Source organism: Physeter macrocephalus, unplaced genomic scaffold, assembly GCF_002837175.3.
Source record: "Physeter macrocephalus isolate SW-GA unplaced genomic scaffold, ASM283717v5 random_12, whole genome shotgun sequence".
NCBI lineage: Eukaryota > Metazoa > Chordata > Mammalia > Artiodactyla > Physeteridae > Physeter > Physeter macrocephalus.
Genome location: NW_021145297.1, coordinates 191,305 through 216,683, shown reverse-complemented (window position 1 = coordinate 216,683; position 25,379 = coordinate 191,305). Strand labels below are relative to the sequence as shown.

The following is a 25,379-nucleotide window of genomic DNA, read 5'->3' as shown; positions in this document are numbered from 1 at the left end:
GGCGCTGCCCCGATTCGTCTGGGGGGCCGAGGGGGAGGGGAGGGGGAGGGAGTAAGGGTGGACGCAGGGGCGTGTGCCGGGGAGAGTATCTGGGGACCAGAGGGCGAGTCACGTGCCCGTGAAACTCGACCTAGGGGGAGGGTTAGGGAAGGGAGCCCCCGCCCCTACCTCGGGGTGCAGCCCCGGCCGGTTGTAAGTACAACTGTTCACTCCGTCGATCCACTTCGTCCTAGCCTCATTTCGCGGATTGGTGGCGCCCGCCGGGTTCCCGTTCCCCGACTTCTTCCGATGGGACCGAGGCGGTGAGAACACCAGGCTGTCCGGCAGAATCTCCGAGGCCGCCCAGACCCGGCGCGCAGAGAAGTCCCGAGCGCCGCTGCGGTTCCGAGCTGGGCCCGCCGGACACCGGACGCCGAAATTGTGCACGCGCCGCACCCCGACCGGTCGGCGGCTACAGGAGGCGCGTTTGCCCCGGATCAGAGGTGAGCAGCGGGTGCGGCTGGGGTCCGGGTTCCGGGCTGCACGCTCTCTGAGAGTCACCCGGCTGGCTCCCACCGACACTTGCAGGCTCCCCAAGAAAAACCCGTTACCTGAGCCCGTGGGTCCCGCCTCTCCAAGCGCGTCCCTCCTTCCCCTTTGGTCTGGCCCCTCTGCGCCATCTCTTGCTGCACTGCCTCCGTTTAGAGAAACACTCTTGTCGGAGTTCGAACGGACCTGCGGGAACTCCTAAATGCGAAGTCCCATTTCACAGATGAGAGTACCGAGGCCCTCCGGCGAAGGCATTCGTGCTTTGCTCCGCTCCCTCGCGCCCTTTCTCTCTTGCCCTTCCTGTCCGTCTCCTCTCTGCTTTTCTCGGTCTCACCGGCCGCTCTCCGCCCCCGCGCCGCCCGCGTCCCGTCTCCTCCCGCGGCGGCGGCCGTGGCCTAGGCGGAGGGGGTGGGGGTGGGTGCTCGGGCTCCTTCTCTCTCCGGTAAACCCACCCTCCCGCCACCCCTCCGCCGCCCCTGCTCTTATAAAGTCAGCGGCCGCCGGAATTCCTGCGGGTGCCCGAGCCCCGTCCCCGGGCGAGAGAGGGCGGGCTGGTTCCCCGGCGCGCAGCTGGGTGCCCGAGTGAGTGGGTGGCGCCGGGGGCGCTGGAGGGCCTGCCTGGGTCTCCTTCCACGTGGCAGCTGTCGGCTTGGACCGAGAGACTGCAGGGACTTGGGTCGCCTAGTGCGGAAAGGGGGAGGGCTTGCTGAAGCCCGGCCCCAGAGAAGAGGAGTGGTCTTGCAGGGGCAACAGGAAGAGGGGAGGGTGTCCTTGAGCTAACATCAGACTTCCCCTTCCTCCCCCTGCTTGCTTCTGGGGGTCCTTCCTGGAGCGGGAGGCCGGATACTGGCCAGCGGTTGCTTCAGAGCGCGTCCTGCCCCTTGCTGACCTTTGGGGACTTGGGGAAGTGCGGGATTGGTCCCCGGGAGCCGGGCTCTGCGTGCCTTGGCCTGGGTGGAAGAGCTCGGCAGCGCGCCAAGAAGCTGTTGCGCACAGACAGGACCTTCCTTGTCTCTGATAGTGACACGGCGGGAGCCCAGCGCCTCGTGCGCCCCTGGCGCTGCCAGTGCGCCCAGAGCCAGCTCGGCGGCACCCGCTGGGAAGCCCAGGGCTCTATGGGGCCTCCATGAAGGCCCCCTTGCGGGCTGGCTCGAGGGGTCTCTGGAGCCACCATGATACAGGATGCTTCTCTGGGTCCTCTGGGCCCTTCGCTCAGTGCTCTGCTCCTGGGCAGGCTTGCGACCAGTATGGCCCCCACGCTGGAGGAGGCGTACCGGAGGCGCTGGTGGATGGCGTGCACGGCCGTGCTGGAGAACCTCTTCTTTTCCGCGGTGCTCCTGGGCTGGAGCTCGCTGCTGATGATGCTGAAGAACGAGGGCTTCTATTCCAGCATGTGCTCAGGTATATGCCCGAGAAGGGGCCAGTGGGGCTCGGGAGGGGCGGCAGAGACGGAAGGTGGACGCCGGCACGGGACACGTGGCCAAGGAGACAGAAAGCCGGGCTGCTCAAGACAGAGCCCTCCGCGGGGGACCGGGCAGCCCCACTTCCTGACCTCTTCGAACTTCCTCTAGAGAATGACCCACTCTACCTCATTCATCGAATCCAGTTGTCACTGGACGCCAGGTGTCCTGCGGACATCCTGGGACCGATCCCTTTGCAGCCTCGGGTCTAGAGCAAGGTGGGACTCCCAGAAGCGCAGCAGCTGCTAGCTGGGTGAGGGATTTCTTACTAGGGCTATCGTCAGGCTGAACGAGGCAAAGGAGAGCCTGCAAGCTGGATTTGATTGTCAAGGGAGGGGGAGGCAGTGTGTTTCTCCTTTTCCAGGCCATTTGAGCCCCCAGGTCTTCAAGTAACCATTTGTACAAAGTTAATAGCCTCATCTCCTCTAGGGCCCAACTTGTGGATGGTCCCTGTTTTCCACTTTGGTCACCTTGGCTTTGAATCAGGGGCCCTGGATGCCGGAGTGAGAATTCTAACAATCCTTGGGAGCAGTAACCACACCCCTGCTGTCTTCAGGTGCCCGGAGGCAAGGAGTCGCCCTTCCTAGTGTCTGGGACTTGAGGCTCTGTGATCTGATAGGTATCTTTCTTTTCTGGGAAGGAGAGAGCTGTGCGGACAAGCTCAGCCTAAGGAGCTCGAGGGATGTGGAGTTTGGCCCTCCCCCCGCCACCCCTTATCCTCTTCCTCCAACCTCCTTGCTGTGGAACAGGCTTTGGAAGAAGGCCAGCTTGGGCTAGAATCCCAGCTTCCACCACTTTTAGCCGTTGGGTGACATTGGCGAGTTCCCTAAAACATTGAGCTTCAGTCGCCCGGCCTGCAAAATGGGAAGAAGAGTAGTATCTATGCTGAGAGTTAACAGTGCTTGATCAATGTGAGGGTCATTCCTGGCTTCTGCTGGCTTCTCCCAGCTTCTCCCAACTCCTTAACTCCACTCCCTGCAGGCGTCTGCCTTGGCTGTGGGAGAAAACCGTTGCCTTGGGGGGGTGGAGCTGGGGTGCTCGTGATCTCCGGGCAGCACCCACTCGGCTCCAACCCCCCCGCCAGCCTTATCTGTAAGGAAGCAGCAGGTGGCACCGAGGATGCACATGCATCTCCTGGCCCCAATTACAGGGTGCTGGGGGGCCTGAGGAGGTGGAGATTAGAGTTGGCAGCTGGCCAGGGGAGGCAGGTTGGGTCAGGAGCAGCTGGCTTGGGATGAAATGCTGGGTGTTCCAGGGTGGCTGAGAGAACCAGAGAGAGGGGTGGGGGATCCCTTTGCCAATAGAGGCCAGGAGTCCAGGTCCCGTCTGAGTTGTTTACCCTGGAGGCTGGAGAGACCTGCCCTTTGCTGCCTACTGGCCTTGATGGCTGCTGCTGCCCATCCGGTGGCTTCCTCCTGCCTTCTCCACCTGTTTTTTTAATCAACTTTATCGAAGATTAATTTACATCACACATTTTGATGAGGTTTGACAAATTTACACACCTCAGGAAGCGTCACCACAATCAATATCTAGAATATTTCCGTCGTCCCCCCAAACTCCTTCCCTTTTGCTGCCCATCCTTCCACCTTTTTAAAAATATGGATAAGAGCTAGATTAAGATATACGTCACATACGTTACAATTCACCCATTTAAAGTATACAAGTTAATGGTTTTTAGTTTATTCAGAGTTGTACCACCATCACCACAACCAATTTTAGGACATCTTCTCTACCCCAAAAAGTCACCCTGGACCCACCAGCAGTACCTCTCCCCCCACCTGTTCTTTTACCCTCAAGCACTAGGCAACCAATCATCTGCTTTCTGTTACAGGTTTGCCTATGACAAAAATAGATTTGCCTATTCTGAACATTTCATATAAATGGCATCTTATAATAGGTGATCTTTTGTAACTGGCTTTTTGTCACGTAGCATGATGTTTTCAAGGTTCATTCATGTTGGCAAATGTATCAAGACTTGTTTCCTTTCCAAGTCCTTTGCTACCACATTTTATTTATCCACTCAACAGTTGATAGACTTGTGGGTTGTTTCCACTTTTTGGCTATTATGAGTAATGCTCCTATGAACACTTATGTTCAAGTTCTGTGCGGACATATGCTTTCCTTCCGTATGGAATTGCTGGGCCATAGGGTAAGTCTACGTTTAACATTTTGAGGAACTGCTAGACTGTGTTCCAAAGTGGCTGGGCCATTTTACATTCTCACCAGCAGTGTAGGAGGGTTCCAGTTTCTCCACAGTCTAGACAACGCTTGTTATTGATTATCTCTTTTATTACGGCCCTTCTCGTGGACATAAAGTGTTATATTTTTGTGGCTTTGATTTGCATTTCCCTAGTGGCTAAGGATGGTGAGCATCTTTTTCGTGTATTTATTGGCCATTGGTATTTCTTCCTTGGAGAAGTATCTATTCAGATCCTTTGCCCATTTTTAAATTGGGTTATTTTTATTATTGAGTTGTAAGAGTTCTTTGTATTGTAGATACAAGTCCCTTATCAGATAGAGGATTTGCAAAATTTTTCTCCCACCGTGGGTTGGCTTTTCATATTCTTCATGGTGTCCTTTGGAGCACAAAAGTTTCTTTCTTTTTTTGGAGTGATTCAGTTATACATATATGTACATATTCTTTTTCATATTCTTTTCCATTATGGTTTATTGCAGGATATTGAATATAGTTCCCTGTGCTATACAGTAGGTCCTTGTTGTTTATCTGTTTTATCTATAGTAGTTTGTATCTGCTAATCTTAAGCTCCTAATTTATCCCTCCCCTCCTTTACCCTTTGGTAACCGTAAGTTTGTTTTCTAGGTCTGGAGCATAAAAGTTTTTAATATTGATGAAGTCCAAGCTATCTTTTCTTTTGCCGCTTGTGTTTTGGTGTCATGTTTAAAAAACCGTTGCCTAATCTAAGGTCACAAAGATTTACGTCTGTGTTTTCTTCTAAGAGTTTTATGGTTTAAGCTCTTATATTTCAACCTTTGATCCATTTGGAGTTAATTTTTGTATGACCAGGGATTGAACCTGTGCCCCCTACAATGGAAGCGTGGCATCTTAACCGCTGGACCACCAGGGAAGTCCCAAGTTCATTACTGAGGTGCTCATTAATGTCGGCTTTGGGGTTCCCTGGCCACACCCTGTGTCTTCTCAGGTTTCTGCTCTCACTCTTTTTTTTGTTGTTGTTGGTACGCGGGCCTCTCACCGCTGCGGCCTCTCCCGCTGCAGAGCACAGGCTCCGGATGCGCAGGCCCAGCGGCCACGGCTCACGGGCCCAGCCGCTCCGCGGCACGCGGGATCCTCCCGGACAGGGGCACGAACCCACGTCCCCTGCATCGGCAGGCGAACTCCCAACCACTGCGCCACCAGGGAAGCCCTCTGCTCTCCCTCTTTTGAGGTACACCCTGGGGTAGATGGTTGACCCACCTGTTGGGGCATCACAGCTAAAGAGGACTCTTACTCAGAAGTAGGCAGGGGCAATTCAGCTTATCACACACAACTGCATATCCAGCATAAGTGCCAAAATAATAAAACAGTAGCTAACATTCATCAAGCATTGACTATTTGCTAGTTAGATCTTTAGTCCTCACAACAACTCTTTTTATAGAAGGGAAAGCTGAAGCTCAGAGACGCTAAGTAATTTCCCCAAGGTCACACAGCTAATAAATAAGGAGTAGAGTGAGTATTCAGCCCCAGAACCTTTCTCCGAGGCCTTAGGATTAAGAGTTCCCCTGGGGGAGCCCCGTCACACAGAAGACAAGTAGCCAGAACCCAGTTCTGCGGGTGTTTTGGTGATTGTGGCTGTGTCAGCTGCAGGAAAATGAATGACGGGGCAAGATGGGGGATGGTGAGGAAGGGCTCAGAGACCTGGGATCATTTTGTGAGTATTGTGTGTGTGCAGCAGTCCTTAGAGCCCACCTTTTACATGGCTGCAGTCACTATCCCCGTTTCACAGGTGGGATAGCAGAACCTCTGAGTTTCAGCAGCACAGCTAGTGGAGCCAGAATTTGGACACGAAGAATGCTTAACCATGATCCTCTCTCCCGTGTTTCCTAGACCTAGTCACTTGCAGTTCACCTTCATGATCTTACCATTTCTGTGTGCCATGGGTACTATTATTTACTTAATACTTCCTTTAAAATCAATCCACTTTTTAAAAAATAAAAAGCCTCATTTTAAAGTGTAATATTCTTGGGACTTCCCTGGCGGTCCAGTGGTTAGGACTCTGCGCTTCCACTGCAGGGGGTGAGGGTTCATTCCCTGGTCGGGGAACTAAGATCCTGAAAGCTGTGCGGCGTGGCCAAAAAAATAACTAACTAATTAATTAAATTAAATTAAACTAAAGATCCTGTTTAAAAAAAAAAGTGTAATACTCTTGGAACCTTGAGTTTGATGTTACTCAGACACACATACATCATACGTATATATTTCTAATACATACATATATGTACATGTGTGTTTGATACACATTCAAATAATTAATAACTATGAAACATCAAAAACCATTACCTGTACAGTTGACCCTTGAACACAGGTTTGAACTGCTTAGGATTTTTTCCAACAGTAAATAGCACAGGACTACACGCTCCGTGGCTGGTTGAATCTGCAGCTGCAGAAACGCAGATACGGAGGGACCCCACAAAGGGAGGGCTGACTAAATTAGAGGTGGATTTTCCAAAGCACGGGGGAAGGGTTGAGGCCCCTAACCCCCTGAGGTTCAAGGGTCAACTCTACCTCTAAACCCATCTTGAGTGCGCACATGCTGTGCATACCACACTTTGGGAAACACTATTTTCTCTGGCTTCTAAGCCCACCTCTATCACTAACTTACTGCATATGCTTTCCCTGTTGCACCCCATGCTTCACTTGTCTATAAAGTGGGAGAGGTTAGATGTCAAAGACCTCTCCTGTTGTAATGGACATGGACAGAGGTTTTTGCATGCTGGCTTGGCTTCCCTCTTGGTTCAGAAGTCTGGCTGAATCTACAAAAAGGTACAAATGAACTTATTTACAAAACAGAAATAGAGTCACAGATGTAGAAAACAAACTTATGGTTACCAAGGGGGAAAGGGAGGGGGAGGGATAAATCGGGAAGTTTGGATTGACATACACACTACCATATATAAAATAGATAACTAATAAGGACTAATGTGACATTGTAAATCAACTATACTCCAATAAAAAAATTTTTTTTAATGCAAAAAACATCAGAAGTAGCAAGAGCTATTGATATTAACTGTTTCTTTCAATTTAGGGGCAGAAAAGGAAATAGACTCTAAAAAAATAAACAAGGGAAGAAATATGAAAAAATAAATAAAAGTAATTAAAAATAGTTGTAATAATTTTTCATAACATATTTAATCCAACATATCAAAACATTATTATTTCAACATAATATTAAAGACATGATTAATATTGAAAAATAAAATAAGTGACTAATAAGAACCTACTGTATAGCACAGGGAACTCTACTCAGTACTCTGTAATGACCTATATGGGAAAAGAATCTAAAAAAGAGTGGATATATGTATATGTATAACTGATTCACTTTGCTGTACAGCAAAAACTAACACAACATTGTAAATCAACTATACTCCAATAAAAATTAATAAAAAATAAAAATGAAAAGTACATTGCAAAAAAAAAAAGTCTGGCTTTATCCAACCACTCAGTCGTCAGGCCTTAGGAACTAGCTCTTATTAGTCAAACTCGCAAGAGGCTGATCAATTTAAACCAGAGAAGTGAATGCATTAATTGACCTTGAGTTATTCGCCATACACTAGGCTGGAGCTCCCCACCAATAGAAGAACACATTTCCTCGCCAGCACTAGCGCAGGCTTTGAAAACTTCCTAAGCTGCCCTGTTCAGGATAGAGAGGCGCATTGGGGTAACGGGGAAGTGTTGGCTTTGGAGAGGGTCTTGAGTTTGAATCTAGGCCTGCCTGTAAGAAGTTGTGTAACTGTGACTTACTTTGCTTCTCGGAGCTTCATCATCTATAAAATGGGGATCATTACACTCACTTCGTAGGGTTGTGAAGATTAAATGATATACTATATGGAAAAGCGTGGCACAAAGTAGGTATTAATTAGTTGAGAGCTAGTGAGGGAACGTGTCATTTGATTGTGAAAGACTTAGGAGCAGGGACTGTGTCTAATTCAGGGGCTGCAAACTCAGATGCCAACAGGGGCCATGCAGTTAATAACAATTGGGTGGTAATGTCCAACATGAGAATACAGTCAGTAATAGTACATGTGGTGACAGATGGTCACTAGACTTACTGTCGTGATCATTTTGTAATGTATACAAACATCAAATTACTGTGTTGTACACATGAAACTAATATATTGCGTGTCAAATATACTTCAATAGAAAACCTAATAATAATTGGGCCAATCAGGGCAGATATAAGATGGCAGATGTCTGAGAGCTCATGAAGAGGTGAGGACGTGGGTGACTTAGAGAGGGCAAGCCCTGGTGAAAAGGAGTGGTCTCTACTCAGCTCCAGCAATGGCCAGATCTTCTGACTTACTAAAGAGAAGCCAGACTTCTGGATTTTTAGGTGATGACTCCTGATTTTAAACTGGCACCCAATTAAAATTTGCAAGCCAAGCAAACTATGGGTGGGGTTCATTGCTGGTCACCTGTTTGTAGCCTCTGGTCTAAATTAGCATTGCATTTCCTCCTGCTTTACCCACCATCCCAACACAGTGCCTGTCGTACAGATGTCGCTTAAGTGTATGTAGATTGAATGAACGGGTGCAGACAAACCTGGTGGAGAAATGAACAGTTACGATGAAGATCACTAAATTGGGGCGGGGGGGCTAGCCTGAACCCCAGAGGCTGTGTGCTTTAAACCGCTAACCCCTTCTTTCAGGTACCTGAGCACCCCATTGCCCAAGGGGCTTTCTCCTCTGGTTGGCCAGCACTCATGCTTTGAAAAGAATTCATTCTCTTCTTCCTTATGTCAGCCTTTTGCCGCCTGCATGTCTTTTGGATACCTGAAGTCAGGGGTCACTGTCGCCACGGAGGGCAGATACTTCCCCTTCCCAGCATTCAGCACTATCACATCTTCCTGTTTTGTTCTCTTCATAGCACCCGTGACTCTTTATATCAGTGTCCGTTTGTTTCCTTGTTTATTATCTAATACAAGCCCCATGAGAGCTGAGAGCTTCCTGTCTCATTCACCGTGAGATCTCCGGCACCTAGAGAAGAGGCTCACCACATCGTGGTTCTCCCAGGGGGCCATCATCTACCCCTTCATCCGCTGTCTCAGGACACCCTCTCTGGGCCAGGACCCTGTGCAAAGCTCTTCGTTCCCCTTCTCCAACTGAATCTCCTAAGGAGCCTGGGTTAGGCATTCTCTGCTCCTTTTTACAGGCAAGGGGCCTGAGCCTCAAAGAGAGGACGTTACTTGTCCAAGGTTGCACAGCTAGTAGGGATGGTGGTGGGAATTCAGACCCTGGACTGTCCACCTTCCAGGTGCGCCCTGACTTTGCCCTTGGCAGTGATGCCTAAGTAACGAGTAGGAGGCAGGGGAGCCGCCACCTCGTGACTCACTGAGCATTGGGTGAAGTGAAACCCGCCTCCCTCCCACGCCACCAGCCTTTTTCATTAACTTGACACAACTCCAAGTTGGCCTTCTACCTGGAGGACGTGTCTTCTCGGAGGTGGACTTGTAGAGGAGCACTGGAGGGCAGTGCCGTGGTCCTAATTCTGGGCCTCAGTTTCATTATCTGGAGAGGGGGGATACTTTATTAGCTGACTCCTGGGGCTGTCGTGAGTTAATACAGTGACCGCTGAGAACATGCCTGGAACACAGTTAAATGCTCAACAAATATTAGCTATTATTTTATCGGAACGTCATTTATGGGGAAGCGTCCTCTAAGTTTTAAGGGAATTCTTGTTACGTCATTTGAGCACCACCCACTGATGCTGTCCCAGATTCGAGGGTGCTTCCTATTGGATCCTACTGGGTCATCCTATCGGGGATCCTCAACCCCTTAAGTTTGGACACTGAGGGAACATTTCAATTTGGTAAACACTCCGATGTCCGTTATTCCATTTGAGCTAGTTGAGGACTCAGATTGGGTATCTGACTCTCCCTGGGTCGGATACTGATTGCTGCCGTTTATGGAGCCCCTTCCCCACCAGAGGAGGTATAATTCCAAAGTCACCTGGTCAGCAGGCAAGCAGAGGCATGCGACTTGAGCGCAGGACCCCTGATCCCAGGCCTCTCTCCTGTGCCCAGCTGCTCCCGCGGTCACGTGCTGCCTTTCCCTCCCCCTCCGCAGCCGAGAACACCACCAACACCAGCCAGGATGAGCAGCACCAGTGGCTGAGCTGTAACCAGCAGGAAGAGATGCTCAACCTGGGCTTCACCATCGGCTCCTTCGTGCTCAGTGCCACGACTCTGCCGCTGGGGATCCTCATGGACCGCTTCGGGCCCCGGCCCATGCGGCTGATTGGCAGGTGAGGTGGCCGGGCTGTGGGGGACTGGAAGGGGCTTTGGGGAGCTGCAGGGCAGGGCTGGCGCGGCAGGGGGGAGGGGAGGCACGGAGTGTTCAGCCCCTCCCCCCTCCCCTGCATCTCCACAGCGCCTGCTTCGCTGCATCCTGCACCCTCATGGCCCTGGCCTCTTGGGATACCAAAGGTGAGCTGTCTGGCCTCTCGTGTCCCCACAGGAAAAGAATGTGTGGGACGAAGGTGGGTGTTACCCCAGCTCCTGCCTTTGGCCTCCCACAGCTCCCCAGTGCCTCACTCCTCCCTCTCCGCTTCCCAGTTCTGTCTCCGTTGATATTCCTGGCGCTGTCCCTGAATGGTTTTGGTGGCATCTGCTTAACATTCTCTTCACTCACAGTGAGTATGACAGGTCCCAGCTTGGCAGTAGGGCACCCAGGAGTGAGTGAGGGTGAGGGTGGGAGAAGGGCCTGAATGCACGTGTGTGTGTGTGTGTGTGTCCCAAGCCCATACATCTGTTGAACTCTGTCCTGGGGCCACAGCACAGAAAGAACTGACAACTTCTTCACCTTTCTGGAACTTATATTCAGGAGTTGGGGGAACAGACAACCCTAGAAACAAGTAAACTAATAAATGATATCCCTAGTCATAAGTGCTGGGAAGAATAAAACTGGGTAACGCGAAAGTAAGGGCTGTGGGCAGCTTGAGACAGTGGGCGTGTGTTTGTTCGCCACGTTGTGTATATGTGGTGCTGTCCATGGGTAGGTAGATGTATTTGTGAGTGTGCTAGATTGAAACATATAATACTGCCGGCACTTGACTGTGCTTGACCTACAGAAAGGGCTTTTTCACTTGGCTTGATCTCTTACGTGCGTGTTTGGCGTGTGTTACTCTACGTGTATATGCGAGTGAGTGTGCAGAAGGGTTTTAAAGGCGTCAGCGTGTGTGGTGGGAGGAGGGGTTCCTGACCGGGCCAGCCTCGGGCTGTTTATCTCAGAGGAGGGCCGCCTGACAGCCAAACTGGGTGTTTTTTGGCTGAATTTCACCTCGCCCAGCAACAGCCTTTAATTCCAGCCCAGGACATTTCACAACTTTTTAAGGAAACGAATCCCTTCATCCCCGCCTCCCTCCGCAGCCCCTTCTCCGTGCCGTGCACCTTGGCTCTAGGCCCTAAAGCCTTTCTCTCCCCTGCCCTCCGGGGCCTAACCTTGAACCCTGCCCAGGGGCCTAGGGGGCTCTCCGCCCGCAGCCCGCCCCCTGCTCCGCCACCGTAATCTCCAACCAATGACAGGACCCGGCTCCGGTCCCGCCCCCGGCTCCGGTGCCGCCCCCGGGCCTAGGTGCTCGCCGGCCAGGACCGATCTGAGCCGGCACGGCCAGCCCCCTGCTGGCCCAGCCAGAACGGCCTAGGCCGTGCTGGGTGGAGACAGCGCTCTCGGACCCTGGCGGGGGGTAGTGAGGGGCGCCAAGGCCCCAGCCGCTCCCCCGGCCCTAGCGCTTCTCCGTGGCGTCCTTGCAGCCTGCCTCGCACAGACAGGGTGCCGGGGGGTCAGGCCGGCCCCAGCTGTTTTTCATAGCCGCTTCGAGGTTGATGGGTCAGTTCTCTGTGTTTATTCGCCTTCCTCTCCAGAGCTATTTGAGATGCCCTTCTGGACCCCCGTTCTTCCCTCTGTGGAGAGGGTTTTAGCTTTGTATGGCATCTAAGACGCTTCCAGCTGTGGGATCTGTTGACTGGGGGGAGGAGGGAGAGGGGGGAGCACACAGAGGGCTGTGTGACTTTGCTTTCCCCTCCCCTGAGGGCCTGGCTCAGGCCAGTGAGTAGAACACACAGTCAGTTCTCTACTGGTAGGAATTCTGGGCCTGCCCTGTGGGTCAGAGCCTCCTCTTCTGGACACCTGGCCAGGCCCTGTTTCCCCCCTACTCCCAGCCTCACCTCCCTAGTCGTCCTGTTACTTGTCCTGGCTCAGTAGAAACCATGGACTGGGGGCCTCTGGGGCCACCGAGAAGGTTAAGGGGCACCATCCTGTTACAGAGCCAGCCATGGTCACAGCCTTGGCTTCTGGGATTGAACTCGGATGGCCAGGACAGGGGAGAAAGTCAGTAACGTGCTCCGTGAGCTTGAGTACGTTCCTTTCCCGCTCCAGGCCTCAGTGTTCTCATCTGTCAAAGGGGTTGCTCTAGATTAGTGTTTCTTAAACACCTAACCCATGGGTTATTAAGGGGCGAGTCATGATTAAGGGGTTCCATAAATAAGTAACTTGGGAAACCGTGGGGTTAAACAAAATTTCTCTTTGTGGGCACTTCTTTGTGTGGGAGGGGAGTACAGCCCGTTTTCCCACCCTGATTTTGCCTTAGAACTCTTTTGTTGCGACTCTAGGGCTGGTGTTCCTGGAGCTCACGTTGAGGACTACTGGGCTAGAAGCTTCCAAGCTTGCTCGGGCGGAGAAAGGGGAGCCCTGGGCAGGTGTCAGGATCTCCCTGCTCACTGGCACTTCTCTCCTCTCTCAGCTGCCCAACATGTTTGGGAACCTGCGCTCCACTTTCATGGCCCTCATGATCGGCTCCTATGCCTCTTCTGCCATCACGTACCCGGGAATCAAGGTACGGAGCTGCCTGGGGAGTGGGCAGCTGGTGGTCAGTGAGATCGCTTGGCCTTCTTTCTGCCTTGGCACAACTGGGTGGGGCTGGGTGCATAGTATATCTGGTGACCTACTTCCTGCCAGGTGGAGGTCAGTTCCCACCACGGCGGGGAAAAGCACTGCAGCATCGTGGGAAGAGCTCAGGTGCTCTGCTGTGGACCAGTGGGTCTGACTTCGCTGCTGCTCTGTCCAGGCCTTCATCCTCGCTCCTGGGCCAGTGCTTTCTCAGCTAATCTCCCTGCCTCCAAGCTTTTCCCTCTCTAAGCTGTCATTCACATGACTTCCAGAATGACCTAAGATGGAGGACTAGCTCATCCACCCACTCTGCTTCGCCTACAGAATCAAGTCCAACCCCTTCACATGCCTTCAAGGCCCTCGCCTCTTTGGCCTCACCCCACCTTTCAGGCCACATCTCCTCCCCCAGCCCTGAAGAGGCTGGATGACTTGGGTCCAAGGTCACCAAGCTCATCCAGGCCCGGCCAGCTCGTAGACAGGTCAGCCTGGTGGACCTAGAGCCGGAAGTCCTGAGTTCTAGCTCTGGGCAAGTTTGGGGCCTCTTTTCTCCCTCTGATGTCAAAGCGCCCTTACAGCTGGGCCGTACCATGCTGCTCAGATTCTGCCTTGGGCAGTTAATTTATTGGTTTAGAAGGCACTTGCTCAGCATCCGTCGCCAGAGGAGGTGGAGAGCACACTGATGGGGGTGACCAACAATTGTTCAGGTAGGAGCAGGCCTGGAGGCTGGGGGGTCTCCCTTCCCTTGACTAAGGCAGTGGGATTTGAGGAACCAGATCTTTGCGGGCGTGGCCCTTTGAAGTTCTGTCCTGCTCCCGGGTAAGAAAGAGCCCCAAAGCCTGAGACCCAGGGGGACCAGTGTTCCCAGGCAGCACTGGAGCTTGGAGCCTGAGTGGAGGGCAGACGGCAGCCATCCCAGGCAGAGGGTGGCAGGCAGGACATTTCTGCATACCTGGCTTCCTCACTAGAGCAGTTGCTACGTTGGCACAGAATCCCAGTCAATACAGAACGTGCTTGTCCTGGGGTTGGGAGGCTGTGGGCAGAGTGCTCGCACACGCCCCTCCCCTTTCAGTTGTCACACCTGTGCAAGGTGAGATAAGGCTTCTCAGACTGGGTTTGTCTTTCCCCCAGGGAGGGTGCCCAGAAGGGGCAGGGTAAACAGGGTGAGGCCCTTTCATTGTCCTCTCTCGTACATAAAATGAAATGACTTTCATGTGAAAACAAACGTGTATGGAGTCAAAGGCAACGTTGGTGTGTCTTTTTAAGATAATAATTGAGATTTCAAAGACATTTTGAGCTTGTGGCCAGCCCCTTCGGCACCGGCACCACACCGTGTGCGAACTATTTCACACCTCTTGACGGGGGCAGGGGTGAGAAAGGAAGAGGATGGTGGGGCTTCTGGATCCAACTCTTAACTTCTGGTCTTGGTTTCTTCATCTGCAAATTGGGTACAAGGAATAGGGTAGAAGAGACCTGCTCTAAGGCCTCTGGGGCCTGGGTTCTACCTCCAGCTGGAGGACGCGGGCCTGGGGCTGGGCAGCCTCCTCCATGGCCTGCCCCCTCCCCCGACAGCTGATCTATGATGCCGGCGTGTCCTTCATGATCATCATGTTCACCTGGTCAAGCCTGGCCTGCCTCATCTTTCTGAACTGTGCCTTCAACTGGCCGAGTGAAGCCTTTCCCTCGCCGGAGGAAGTCAACTACAAGTGAGTGACCGGGGGGTGGGGTGGGGGTGGGAAGGTGACTCCCCCGCTGCAGATCTGGAGGCCGGGGTGTGGTGGTGTGATGGACAGAAGCAACTGTGGACTCAGAGAAACCAAGATTTGCCGATCATCTGAGCTTTCCAAGTTGCGCTTTCTCATCTGAACCGTGGGCCTGATCGCACCCACCTGCAGGTGTTCTGAGTAGATCAGGCATAAAGCAGGCAGCCAAAACGTGGGGACTGTCTTCTTCTGTCCAGGTTTGGAGGATGGGATCAAAGTAGGAGGGACCGTTGCAATAGTGCCTTGTGCTACGGGGACCCAGAAAGGGGGGAAACAAAGGAATGAGATCCCACCCTTTGTGGGGCAACCTGAATGCCAGCTTTACCTACCCCCCATCAGTTCCCCAGGGGATTGGAGTGATGCTTCACAACCAGGCAGCTAGGGTGCCAGTCACATAGCTGATGCTGACGGGGCATCTCCTGTGTGCCAGGCAGTGTGCTCAGCCCTCATTCTCAATCAGCTCTGTGACGTGGGTTCTGTTATTAACTCCATTCATATAACAGAGGCACGGGGAACAAAGTGACTTTCCTAAGGTCATACCACTGAAGGGGGAGGGGTGAATCTAAGGCTGGAATCAGAACTCCAGAGTCTGAGTTCTTTTTTTTTTTTTAATTTATTGAAGTATAGTTGATTTATAATGTTGTGTTAGTTTCAAGTGTACAGCAAAGTGATTCATATATATATACATATATATTCTTTTTCAGATTCTTTTCCCTTATAGGTTATTATAAATATTGAGTAGAGTTCCCCGTATTATACAGGAGGTCCTTGTTGGTGATCTGTTTCATATATAGTAGTGTGTATATGTTAATCCCGACCTCCTAATTTATCCCTCCCTCCGTGCCCCCACTCCAGAGTTTGGGTTCTGAATGCTGCCTCCATGGCTACAGCCCAGGTGGAAAACGGCACATCCATCCTTCACTTAGTGTGTGCTGAGCCGGCCCCTGGGCCGGGCTCTGAGACACACGGACACAAGCCCTGCCCTTGGGAGCTTGGCACCCCCTGGGACAGCACCCCCTAGAGGCAGGCTGTTGAGAGGGGGCTCTGTGTGGCTGGTTCCCACGTGCTGTGGCCTGGCTACTGGCAGGGAGAAGATCAAGCTCAGAGGGCTGGCCCTGGATCACAAGGTGACAGGTGACCGCTTCTACACTTATGTGACCACCGTGGGCCAGCGGCTGAGCCAGAAGGCCCCCAGCCTGGAGGAGGGGGCAGACATCTTCATCTCGTCCCAGGACGTTCGTGACACCTCAGAAAAGTCTGCTGAGAGTGAGTGTCTGGTCCAGGTGCCAGCCTTGGGGGACGGAGAGGATGGGTTCTGGCGCGTAGCGAGCGCTCATGCCCAAGCGCTCGTTCGCCCCTCTTCAGTTCTCACAACACCCCCTCACAGAGGTGGGCCTGCTCCCTGTTTGTAGAATGGGGGCAAATCAAAGTTCAGGGAACTCTGGGAAGCTCAGATTCAGGGGTACTCTGCGGGATTTCTGGGATGAGGCAGGGGCAGCTTCCAGAATGGGGCAGGGTGTCCAGGCCTGTGGGAGGGCTGGTTTCCTCAGGGCTCCGTGCAACCTCCAAGCCTCTTGCATCAGATACTGCAGGTGAGCCAGCCTCCAGTCTGGGTCCTCTGACACCTGGTTGGTTGGCGCCTCCTGCTGGCTACAGGAGGAGCTGCACCTGCCTTCTGCCTGGGCCACTTTGCAAGGTGACAGCTCTGTGATTAGCGGAAGGACGATGGGCCTGGGCGTCAGGAGATGGGGGTTTGAGTCCTGCTTCCCAATTACAGGCCATGTGACTTGGGTGGATCACTTAACCCTGCTCTCACTTTCCCTGTCTCTTAAACTAGCGCTAAGCACACCCACCTCACAGGGGAGTTAGTTGTGAGGATTGAATGAAGACAGGGACGTGGAAGCTCTTTGCAAACTGAAAATGCTGTGAAGTTGTGAGTCTGATCCCCACTGCCGACCCTCCCTTGGCAGAGTTGTGACAGGCATGGGCTGGGTCCATCCCACCTGCATCCCACCTTCCAGCCCCATGAGGTCGGGCAAGTAGTTGAGCGTTCTGAGCTGCAGTCTCCCCGACTGTAGAATGTGCTGAAGATAGGGTTGTTGAACAATTCGATTACATGGGATAATACCTGTCAAGTGTGCAACACATAGCAAGTGCTTAATAAATAGTAGCTCGAATTATTACCACGCCAAGCCTACGGTACACACCTGGAGGTCACCTGAAAACGTTCTAGTGAGGGAATTCCCTGGTGGTCCAGTGGTTAGGACTCCACACTTTCACTGCTGAGGGCCCGGGTTCGATTCCTGGCTGGGGAACTAAGGTCCCACAAGCCATGCGGCGTGGCCAAAAAAGAAAAGAAAACGCTCTAGTGAGGTAGTTATAGAGCTGGGCAAGAACTTGGAGGCCAGTAAGGCTGAACCCTCGTTTCTGAAGAAACTGATCCCTCGCCGAAGTCACAGCGTCAGAGCCTCTGCTGGAACTGCATCAGCTGGGACACGCAGAGGCAGATGGAAGATCTGGGGCTCAGGGGCACCTCCTGCTGTCTCCCCAGAGTCTGTGCCCTTGCGCAAGAGCCTCTGCTCCCCCATTTTCCTGTGGAGCCTCCTTACCATGGGCGTGACCCAGCTGCGGATCATCTTCTACATGGCCGCTATGAACAAGATGCTGGAGGACATCGTGACCGGTGGCCAGGAGCATGGTGAGGTGCAGCTGAGCCCACTGGGGGCTGAAGGCGCAGGGGGTCACCCTGGCTGAGCCCCTCTCACCCTGGCTTTCCTCCTCCACCCTCAACAGAGACAGACGACCTGAAACAAAGGGTGACAGAGACAGGTAGGGGGACAAAAGCTCGGGTCCTTGCCCACACCCACCCCGCCACCGCCTGCTGTCGGGGGAGCCTGGACCCACCCTTGTCGCCCTGGGCGTTTGGGGGATCTAAGAATTTGGGGGTCAAAGGAAGGTGATTTTGGCATTTTCTCTCCTCTGCTGGACGTGGGTGACAGTGCCCGCTAGGCTGCTGGCACCTGTCATGTCAGCTCCTGACCCCACTTCTCTTCCTGCCCTGCCCAGTTGAGCTCTACTCGTCCGTCTTTGGGGCCATGCAGCTGTCGTGCCTTCTCACCTGCCCTCTCATTGGCTACATCATGGACTGGCGGATCAAGGACTGCGTGGACACCCCCACTGCTAGGTGACCCGCCCAGGGGTGGTGACAGCTTTGTGCTTTCACATCCAGCATCTTATTTCATTCTCCCAAGAGCCCTGGGAGAGAAGGGGTACATCCCCATTTTACAGATGAGGAAACTGACACTAAGGGAACTGGGCTGGCTTGATAATAAGTATAGCTGACATCAAATGCTGATTGTGCACTAGGCACTTGCATTGTCCTATTTAGTCCTGCACCAGCTCCCTGAGGTAGGTACCTACCTTATTATCCTCGTTTCACAGATGAGGAGCTGAGATACAGAAAGGTTAACTAACTGACCCAAGATCACACAGCATTTAGTAGTAGGTTCCAGAACCTTTGTTATAAAGAGTACACTCTAAAGCCTTCTTACGGTTAGAAAGAGATAGAGTTGGTGTATTAGACATCAATTGCTGTATGACAAATCACCCCCAAACTTGGCAACTTTTTTTTTTTTTTTTTTTTTCGGTACGCGGGCCTCTCACTGTTGTGGCCTCTCCCGTTGCTCAGCACAGGCTCAGCGGCCATGGCTCACAGGCCCAGCCGCTCCGCGGCATGTGGGACCCTCCCGGACCGGGGCACGAACCCGCGTCCCCTGCATCGGCAGGTGGACTCTCAACCACTGCGCCACCAGGGGAGCCCAAACTTGGCAACTTTAAACAACAAACATTTATTATCTCATAGTTTCTGAGAGTCAGGAATCTGGGAATGACTTCGCTGGGTGGTTTTGTCTCAGAGTCTGTCTGAGTCTGTTCAGACTGGTATAACAAAATACCACAGACAGGGTAGCTTATAATCAATGGAAATGTATTTCTCACAGTTCTGGAGGCTGGAAGTCTGAGATCGGGGTGCCAGCATGGTCAGGAGAGGGTCCTCTTCTGGGTGGAAGACTTCTCGTGTGTCTTCACATAGAAGGACCGAGGGAGCTCTGTGGGGCCTCTTTATAAGGGCACAAGTCAAATCCCGAAGGCCCTACCTCTACCTCTAGTTTTTGTTGTTGTTGTTGTTTTCTTTTGGCCGTGCCACGCGGCTTGTGGGATCTTAGTTCCCTGACCAGGGATAGAGCCTGGGCCCCCTGCAGTGGAAGGTTGGAGTCTTAACCACTGGACCGCCAGGGAATTCCTGGCCCTACCTCTTAATACCGTCGCATGGGCATTAGGATTCCAACATAAGAATTTGTGGAGGACACAAACATTCAGACCATAGCAGTTGGCCAGGGCCGCAGTCATCTGAAGTATTGACTGGGGTTGGACAGTCACTCCTAAGCTCACTCGTGTGCCCATTGGAGGAGGTCCGGTTCCTCCCCACCTGGGCCTCTCTATAGTCTGCTCATGACACGGCAGCTGGCTGGCCCCGGAGCAAGACAGCTAAGGGGGGGACACCAGGACAGAAGCTACAAGGTCTTTCGTGACGTCATCTCAGAAGTGACATACACGAGTGAGGTTGCCTTCTATAGGCACACAGAGTAACTCTGGAACCTTGTGGAAGGGGACTGTACCAGGGTGTGAATGCAGGATGCGGGGATCATCGGGGCCGTCCTGTGGGCTGGAGACCACCAATGGGTCTTTTTCTCCCCCGCCTACATTTTATTTATTTATTTATTTTTGGCTGCGTTGGGTCTTTGTTGCTGCGCGCGGGCTTTCTCTAGTTGCGGGGAGCGGGGGGCTACTCTTTGTCATGGTGCGCGGGCTTCTCATTGCGGTGGCTACTCTTTGTTGCGGAGCACGGGCTCTAGGTGCGCGGGCTTCAGTAGTTGCAGCACGTGGGCTCAATAGTTGTGGCTCCTGGGCTCTAGCGCGCAGGCTCAGTAGTTGTGGTGCACGGGCTTAGTTGCTCCACAGCATGTGGGATCCTCCCGGACCAGGGCTCGAACCCGTGTCCCCTGAATTGGCAGGCGGATTCTCAACCACTGTGCCACCAGGGAAGTCCCACACCACTGGGTCTTGCACGAAGGTCTTCTGACTGCTTGTGTTCTTTTTGTGTTGATCCAAACGGTCCTGTTTGTCCTGAGAGGATGGGAGAGGGAGACTAGGAGAGAAGTCATCTAAGGATGCGGCGTCCCTCCCCACCAGTGGTACCCTGGCCCTGGTACCCAGTCTTCCTCCTCTATGCTCTGTTCTGACGGCCATGGTCCATCAGCAGGGCCCTTCTCTCGGACCAGTGGGCGGCCTGTCTTCATCTGTCTCAGCCTGCTGACCTCTTCTTTGGGCCAGCCTCAGAGCCCTTGATTATGTTAGAGGGAGGGGCTTGCTGGGCAGTCAGGGGCCAAGCGGCTGTCCCTAGAGTGTCATCTACTTTTGTCTAGGCTGGTGGGCAGGGACACTTTTATGGGGGCTTCTGATGAGAGATGGTGTGAGAGCTCCCCATTCTCCACCTTCCTTCCCATCCTCGATTCTCAGACTTCAGTGTGCTTATGACATAGGAGATGATTTTCCAAATGCAGATTCCAGGGCCCACCGCCCAAGATTCTGATGTTTGGGGCAAGGCCCTGGAATCTGCATTTTAAAGAAAAGCTCCAGATGATGCTGGGGGAGCCACGCTTTGAGAAACACAGGGCTGGAGGAATGACTTTCTCCCTTTTCTGCTACCCTGAAAGGGGAGGGACCAGGCTGAGAACCCAGGGGGTGGGGCGGGCTGCCAAGGAGGTCGGGGCAGCGGCCGGTGACGGCCTGTTCTCCTCAGGGACGGGGTGGCCACCAAGTCCGTCAGACCACGCTACCGCAAGATCCAAAAGCTCACCAATGCCATCAGCGCCTTCACCCTGACCAACCTTCTGCTCGTGGGTTTCGGCATCACCTGCCTCATCGACAGCTTACACCTCCAGGTACCGACTTCCATCCTCCCCGCTCTCCCTGCCTTGCGGTTCACCCGGCAGGTGCCTTCCAGGAAGCAGGGCTCCCGTCCTCTGGGTCCGTTTTCTGGGTTCTCCAGGGAGTGTTTGTAGGAGGTTGGGTTGGCGAGGGGGCAGGCGTGTGCAGGCTCCGTTCCCCTCCTCACCGTTACCGCCCATCCTCCTGTCTCCACGCTGCTCTTAAGCTCTCCCCGCTCTCTTTTTGGTTTCAGTTTTTGACCTTTGTCCTGCACACCGTGGTCCGAGGCTTCTACCACTCGGCCTGTGGAGGCCTCTACGCAGCAGTGTGAGTCGGCTGGGCTCCTGGGCTCCCCCGAGCGCACCCTTCCGCAGCCTCCCTGGACTGCTGCTGTGTCAGGGCTGGTGAGGCTCTGCAGGCTGTCTGGCTCGCTGCCCTCCCCCCGCTCCCTAAGGACAGGGAGCTCACTTCCTCAAAGGCAGCCCGCCCCTCTGCGGGATGACCCCACCGTCAGAACGTCTTCCCTTGGGGGCAGCTGAGATCCTTGGTTGCACGACACTTGGGTCCGATGTCTGCTCTCGGGAACGGCCCCTGGAGTGGCCTCTCTCCCCGTGCCCGCCTCCTGACTTTTCCTGCTTCATGTCGAGCAACCCCCTGCCCTGCCCCACCTCCCTGGCCCTGTTCCCTTTTCCCTTTTCGCTTTTCCTTCTGCTTTCCGCGGCTGAGTGTCTCTCCAGTGTATGATGGAGTAAGAGCGGTGACGCGATTGTAACTGTCCTGGAGCGCTTATGACTCCATCGTGGGCGTGGCGTGAGATGCTGACCCCACACCCTGATTCAAACCTCAGAGGGCAGCTCCAGCCGGACCTTGGAGTGGTCCTTGCTTCCACTCCCTCATTCCTGACAGTCCACATCCAGTCCACCAGCGAGCCTGCCCACACCACATTCCACAGACTGCAAACCCAACCCTTCCGAGCCTCTCCAGCGGTGCCGCCCCCTGGCCTGCATTATGGCCACGGCCTCCTGACCGTCCCTGCGTCCGCCCTTGCTTTCCCTCCGTATTTTTAACACAGGAGCTGGAGACACCTGTTAGGACATAAGTCTCTTCACATCACTCCACGACTGCCCGTCTTAACTCACGCAGAGGAGAAGCCAAAGGCTTCATTATGGCTTAAAAGGCCCTACAGGGTCTGGGCCCCCCCCCCCCAACCAGGGACCTCTTCCTTCGCCTCTCCACCTCGCTCACCCCCTTTTCCCACATGGCTGCCTCGTGCCACAGAAGCCCTATGTGTATTCCCTCCTCAGGGCCCTTGGACTTACTGTCCCCTCTTCCTGGCACGTGCTTCCTCCAGATATCCACAAGGCTCCCAGCCGTCTCACCTTCTCCAGGCCTTTCCCCAGCTGTCCTCGTCTCAGTGGCCTCTGCCGGCCATCCTGTCTACAGCCGCAACCCCCTAGATACCCTCACCCCCCTCTCTCTGCTGAACTTCACTCCATAGCACTTACCACTTTCTAACACACTGTGTGTTGTTTTGTTTTGTTTTGTTTTGGCCACGCCCGACATGCGGGATCTTAGTTCCCAGATCAGGGATCGAACCCCGTGCCCCCTGCAGTTGACGCACAGAGCCCTAACCACTGGAACGCCAGGGAAGTCCCAACGGTGCATTTCTCTTGCTTGTTGTGTGACGACCACCTGCACGCCGCCCCCCAACCCCCCCACCCGTCGCCAGAATGCCACCTCCATATCTGTTTGGTTCATTGCTGTATCTCCATCTACCTAGAACAGTACCTGGCACGTCATAGGAGCTCAATAAATATGTGTTAAAAGAATAAACAAACAGCCCAGCGAGGTTAGTGCTATCCCTGTTTTTAGGGAAGGAAGTGAGGCTCAGAGAGGTTGAGTAACTTGCTGTTATCACACAGACAGTAGGTGTCAGAACCCAGCTCAGTAGCTGTGAAGTCACAGCATACACCCTCGAGGCCAGGGCACGTGCAGAGAGCCTGAACTATTAAGCTCTGCCCTGCCTGGCTAACAAAGAGTGATGTCTAGGGAGGGAAGGAACAAAGGGTGGGGCTGGAGAGGACCACGCCCCTCACGACGAGCCCTCCCTCCTCTCATTGACAGGTACCCGTCCAACCACTTTGGGACACTGACGGGCCTGCAGTCCCTCATCAGTGCTGTGTTTGCCCTGCTCCAGCAGCCGCTTTTCATGGCCATGGTGGGACCCTTGAAAGGAGAACCCTTCTGGGTGAGAAGTCGGGGGTGGGGGTGGCATGGGGGCAACAGGATCCCCCTTCCTGGGTGCACCCAAGGAGTTGAGGATGGGGACTCTTGTATGTGATGGAATCCCTCGCTCTTATCTCAGCCAGGAGGCACCTTGGAGGTCTCTAATCAGGGGGTTCCCAAGCTGGCTGTCCATCAGACCCGCCCACAGATTCCCCAGCCTACTGAATCAGCATCTCTTGGCCTGGGCCCAGGAAGCTCCCAGGTGGTTTGTACAGTGGCCCAGTCCTGATCCAGTCCAGTTCCACCCGATGCAGGGATCTTCTCTCCAGTGCCCCTAGAAAGGGGCTCCTCCAGACCCTCTTAGTCAAACACCCGCAGCGATGGGGTGCTGGTCCTGTACAAGGAGGCAGCTGTTGGTCTTGTTGGAAAGGCTTTTCTTTACATCGAACTGACCTCACCTCCCTAAAGCTGATATCTGCCTCGAGGGCCCACCCACTCCCCAAGACCATCCTGCCAGAATGATGACGAAATGACAGCTGCCATTTCCCAAGTGCTCACCAGGTGCCAAGCGCACCGTGTGTTTTGTACTGAACGTTGCCACAATGGCCCAGAGAAGGAGGTGCATCGAATTAGGATGACTTGCCCAGAGCCACACCGTGAGTAATGCAGGGTGGGATGTGCGCTGGGTCCGAGCCCACGGGAGGTGGGCTTGGACCCAGGCCTTCTATCCCAGGCTGCACCCCAGTGCTATTAACTGCCTGGGAGCGCCACTCCCCATGGAATCCCTTTGCCAACGCCCTCAAAGGTCGAGGTTCCCAGCCCAGGCTACCCAGACGGCACCAGATCATTTGGGCAGCAGCATTAGCTGGGGTTCAGACCAGGCTCTGACACTTTGTAAGGCTGCCGGACATTCAGTGAGATGCTGGTGGAGAGTGATCGCACACAGCAAGTACTAGCTCTGTCTGTCGTTCTGGCCCAGGACCTGGACTAAAAATGGCTGCCTTCTCCTCCCTGTGGGGGGCTGAGGAGGATCCCTGAGGGTGATGAGGGTGAACAGGTACCCACGTGACTCTCTTTTCTCTCTCTCTCTCTCTCTCTCTCTTTGCCCTAAAGGTGAATCTGGGCCTCCTGCTGTTCTCACTCCTGGGATTCCTGCTACCTTGCTACCTCTTCTACTATCGCAGCCGGCTCCAGAGGGAGTATATCACCCACTGGGAGGGCCCCCTGAAGGTGCTTGTCAGCCCTGAGGTGACTGCCTAGGCCTCTGGGGGGCCTGGGTGACAGGCAGTCAAGGCCTGAAGCAGCCAAAGGGAAAGCCTCGTGGCTTTTCTACCTGTGACCTCCGCACAGAGCCAGGCGCCGGGGATCTATAAATACCAAGAGAAGTTCTATTTTTGTAGGGACTTGTTAAAAAGGAAAAAAACAAAAAAATCCCCAAAGCAGTGCTCCATGGACTGAAGATGTCCCCCACGCTAGGATCGGACCTTCTTGCTCCTGGGATTGGAGGAGACCAGGGTGCAGCCCTGCCCTTTCTCCGGGCCCAGGGGTCTGCCTGCTGCTGCCTCCTGGGGGCTTGTGGGATCAGTGAGCAGGCGACCGCTAAGATCTCAGCCGTGCAGTGTCCAGAGTGTGCAGGCATGTGGGTGTGCATGTGGGTATGAAACTCCCTGCCGCTCAGAGGAAAGGGGCCTGAGGTGCTGGCTGTGTCCTGAATGCTGCCGCATGGGCGGTAAGCCCCTTCCTGAGGCTGGAGGGTGGGTTCCCTCCCCGCTGCTGCTGCTTGCAGATCTTAGAGGAAATAAAAAGGGAAGTGAGAGACTGGCTGGTGTGTACCTGCCTGTGTCTTGGGGGAGGGAGGTGTCTTCCCACACTCCATCCCTCGTCCTCAGCCAGGCTCAGCTGGGCATTAAGTAGGACACCTGAAGTGCCAGCCTGTCCACCTGTGGCTGTCTGGCTCACCTCCCTGTTCTCAACCATGCCCTGCCCTTAGTGTCTGCAGGGAGTCCAGATCCTGCCCTCTTCTCCAGCCTGCCGCTTCTCAGGGTCTGGGGTACATCCGGGAGGTTGGCCTTTCTCCCTACAGGGGATAAGGGCAGGATGCTTTGGAGAGAATGCTAAGGAATGCCTCTCAAACTTTCCTATCCAGGGATCCCTGGAGCGAGGTCTGTTGCGAGTAACGTTTTTTATAGTGTTTTATCGTAAAACTTCATGCAAATTTTGAGCTTCATTTTATGCTATTTTCATATTTACTTTTAGCAATAAAGTGAGGCTTTAAAATTACCTGCATCAAGGGAAGACC

At 53.7% G+C, this 25,379-nt stretch overlaps 1 protein-coding gene across 5 annotated transcripts; it reads left to right on the top strand.

Moving 5' to 3' along the window:
• The first annotated feature begins 410 nt into the window (after positions 1-410).
• SLC43A1 (solute carrier family 43 member 1) lies at positions 411-25,379 on the top strand. Of its 5 annotated transcripts, XM_055082081.1 has the most exons (15): positions 411-482; positions 1,763-1,929; positions 10,287-10,464; positions 10,590-10,645; positions 10,775-10,851; positions 12,961-13,053; positions 14,676-14,809; positions 15,954-16,132; positions 17,418-17,564; positions 17,660-17,695; positions 17,933-18,050; positions 20,727-20,868; positions 21,108-21,181; positions 22,979-23,102; positions 23,220-23,674. In XM_055082081.1, exons 2-15 carry the CDS (start codon positions 1,776-1,778, stop codon positions 23,367-23,369), a joined length of 1,662 nt encoding a protein of 553 aa, XP_054938056.1. In that variant the 5' UTR covers positions 411-482; positions 1,763-1,775; the 3' UTR covers positions 23,370-23,674. The 5 variants fall into 5 exon arrangements, with proteins under 5 accessions (XP_054938056.1, XP_023989056.1, XP_054938057.1 ...); XM_024133288.3 differs by lacking the exon at positions 411-482 and having other exon boundaries at positions 1,392-1,929; XM_024133289.3 differs by lacking the exons at positions 411-482; positions 23,220-23,674 and adding an exon at positions 24,194-25,379 and having other exon boundaries at positions 1,393-1,929.